This window comes from Hermetia illucens, chromosome 3, assembly GCF_905115235.1.
Source record: "Hermetia illucens chromosome 3, iHerIll2.2.curated.20191125, whole genome shotgun sequence".
In the NCBI taxonomy this organism is placed as follows: domain Eukaryota; kingdom Metazoa; phylum Arthropoda; class Insecta; order Diptera; family Stratiomyidae; genus Hermetia; species Hermetia illucens.
Genome location: NC_051851.1, coordinates 55,442,560 through 55,445,044, shown reverse-complemented (window position 1 = coordinate 55,445,044; position 2,485 = coordinate 55,442,560). Strand labels below are relative to the sequence as shown.

The 2,485-nt window shown below is 34.6% G+C and overlaps 1 protein-coding gene across 1 annotated transcript; it reads right to left on the bottom strand.

The window, feature by feature from the left end:
* Window positions 1-450: 450 nt before the first annotated feature.
* On the bottom strand, window positions 451-1,151 carry LOC119652888. The gene is made up of 4 exons (XM_038057255.1): window positions 1,028-1,151; window positions 859-944; window positions 693-799; window positions 451-619 (listed from the first exon to the last, which is right to left on the bottom strand). Exons 1-4 carry the CDS (start codon window positions 1,118-1,120, stop codon window positions 564-566), a joined length of 342 nt encoding a protein of 113 aa, XP_037913183.1. The 5' UTR covers window positions 1,121-1,151; the 3' UTR covers window positions 451-563.
* Between the last annotated feature and the right edge of the window lie 1,334 nt (window positions 1,152-2,485).

Sequence of the window (2,485 nt, the reverse complement as noted above, 5' to 3'; positions counted from 1 at the left end):
TGTAGGTCTGCCAATTGACGGGCGTCTTATCGCTGTGAATCTTACGATAGAGTCGTTTCTTCTCAAGGATCTTCATTTTCTTACGAAATCACCATCGTTTATGTTGCGGCCAGCCTGTGACTTCGTCAAGCAGTTTTGATGGTGGCTTGGTCCGCGCAATCAGCGACCAAAGTTGACAAATTGTGCAATTTTAATATTCCAACTATCTAAACTTTTCTTTTGGCACATCAGTCTTATAATAAGTAAGGCGTTATTTTCAAAAATATACTAACACGACTCATCAATAGCAATGACTACAATAAAGTTGAAGTTCCACAGTCTTTCTGCTTAAACAATCAAACAATTTTTCCAGAATATATGACAGTTGGGACAATGGAGCAAATTGAAAATAAACTGGTAAAATAATACCGTTTGCTATTTTAAAATTGAGATTAAAAGAAATAGAAGATATAGAATTGATGCTTCTTTAATTTATTCCGAATTAAAAATATAAACCATTACTAGTATAAATTCAATTATAATCTTATCCAGTTTTAGCCATGTAGTTGTGTTCCATAAGATGATCAACCACTAAATTCTATTTCTCGTCCTAATCGTGGAGTCATGTAAATTCCACGTTCTGTAATAAAATTTTCGAAAATACAAAGAATGTCTCAAATATACTATAAAACCAAATGGCTATAAATCTATACTTCGATTCTGGGATAAATCCTGGAAGCACATCTGAAGTTTTGAAAGCACATATTGAATGGCATCTCCAGAGCGGGCATCCATTGCTTCTTTCAGAGAAATTTTTGTTCTGCAAAATTCAACATCTTAAAAGCGATACTCCTCGCAAACACCATAGTATTAATTTACCGTTCAGGATATTTGCTCGTGGAACTCAGTAAATTTTGAAGTTCGCCATTAGGGAGGATTTGGTCAAGCGCATCCAGAACCGGTTCCTTCAACAAGAAAAGAATGTTTTTAAATTTTAATGGCTAGCACTCTGTAGAAAACTATTATTTTTAAATTATCGAAATCTTACGTTTTCCATGAAACGATGCGGCGACTGACTTGATTCCGCAATGAATGAAAGTGTGAAGAGAACAAAAAGCCAGGACAATAGCATACTTTTCATGGTGCTAAATGTTGTGTTCCTTGTTAGATGATGCGGGTTTACTGAGGATGTTAAAGAACTCAAGGCGGCTTTTATATTCTTCATTTCTGCCGCATCAGCCTTCTATGTTCTAGTTTCCTTGTGGAGCAATCAAATGTAAATTTAATTAAACTTAATCATAGTCACGTAGTCAATATACATATAACAAAAAAGGAATCAATTTCAATTAGGTGATGCAGATCTAATGAAAAACATGAATTGCATAAATAATTTTCCTGCGTATCTTGAGTTGTTTTTTTCTTGATTATAAAATTGATAGAAAGTAAAATTTTAAGGGACTGATTCTTATTGCTGCGGCTTTAAATATCATACAGCGGGACTTTTCATAAAAGGACACTAATAAGGATCAGAAAATTGGCATGGCTGAAAAAAGGGACCTTTTAATGAAGAGGATATGAATTTAAAGAGAAAATTAAAAAAGAGGAAGATACGTTTATTGACCGTAATACGATTTAGCCATAACAAAGATATCTTTTATACGCATGAACATATTCATTTCTAATCCTGTTTTTCATTGGAGTAGAATACCACTCTCTTAACCCAATTTTAAGATAAGAAAAAATTGTGAAATGCAGTCGTGCAGTCTTGGAGATTACGTCTGAAGTCTCCTCTAAAGAAATAATAGTGTGTGATGGTGTTCAGTCTGCAGTGGTTTTCCCAATAGATTACACTTAACGTAGGGCTGAAAAGTTCGTAGGCTAACATAGAATAAACATTTTGTATTATCAAATTTGATTTCATTTTTCAATGTAGTTGCCTTCGAAGCGACTCAATGATTGTATTGATCATTTATTTTTTCGCCATCATTTTTAAAGTACGATTTATCTTTAACCTCAAAATAGACTTCTGTTTTGACGATTACCTCTTCATAGCGCTAAATTTATTGCCAGCGAGCATTCTCTTCAGATCGTTTTCATTGATTTAACACTTTCTTTTTCTTCAAATTGGACCGTTCTTCCGTGATTTCATCCTTCAAACGTTCGAATAACGATATGAATGAATATTATACCATACACATCCCAAAATACTGATGCCATAGACATGTCAGCCAACTGTTGCGTGTTTGTACGCTTTGGAGTCGATTCACCACGTACAGTCCACTCAGATGACGATCGTTTTGATTATGGTGTGAAATAATGGAGCCATGTTTCCCCCATTGACATAAATCGACCCATCAATTTGGGCTTTTATGGAGGAAGAGCTTCAAACACTACTCAGAATCGTCAACTCGTTGTTGTTTTTGGTCGATTTGAACAGAGCTTTCGCATACCCAAACATTCATGTACGATATGTCCAACATGTTACTTTGATACATTTAGAGCCTCA

Excerpts from the sequence above, each read along its gene's own strand:
- LOC119652888 (XM_038057255.1), bottom strand. The coding sequence starts at position 1,120 with ATGAAAAGTATGCTATTGTCCTGGCTTTTTGTTCTCTTCACACTTTCA. Across the intron at positions 945-1,027 it reads CGCATCGTTTCATGGAAAAC|GAACCGGTTCTGGATGCGCT; the intron begins GTAAGATTTCGA and ends TTCTTGTTGAAG. Across the intron at positions 620-692 it reads GGATTTATCCCAGAATCGAA|AACGTGGAATTTACATGACT; the intron begins GTATAGATTTAT and ends ATTTTATTACAG.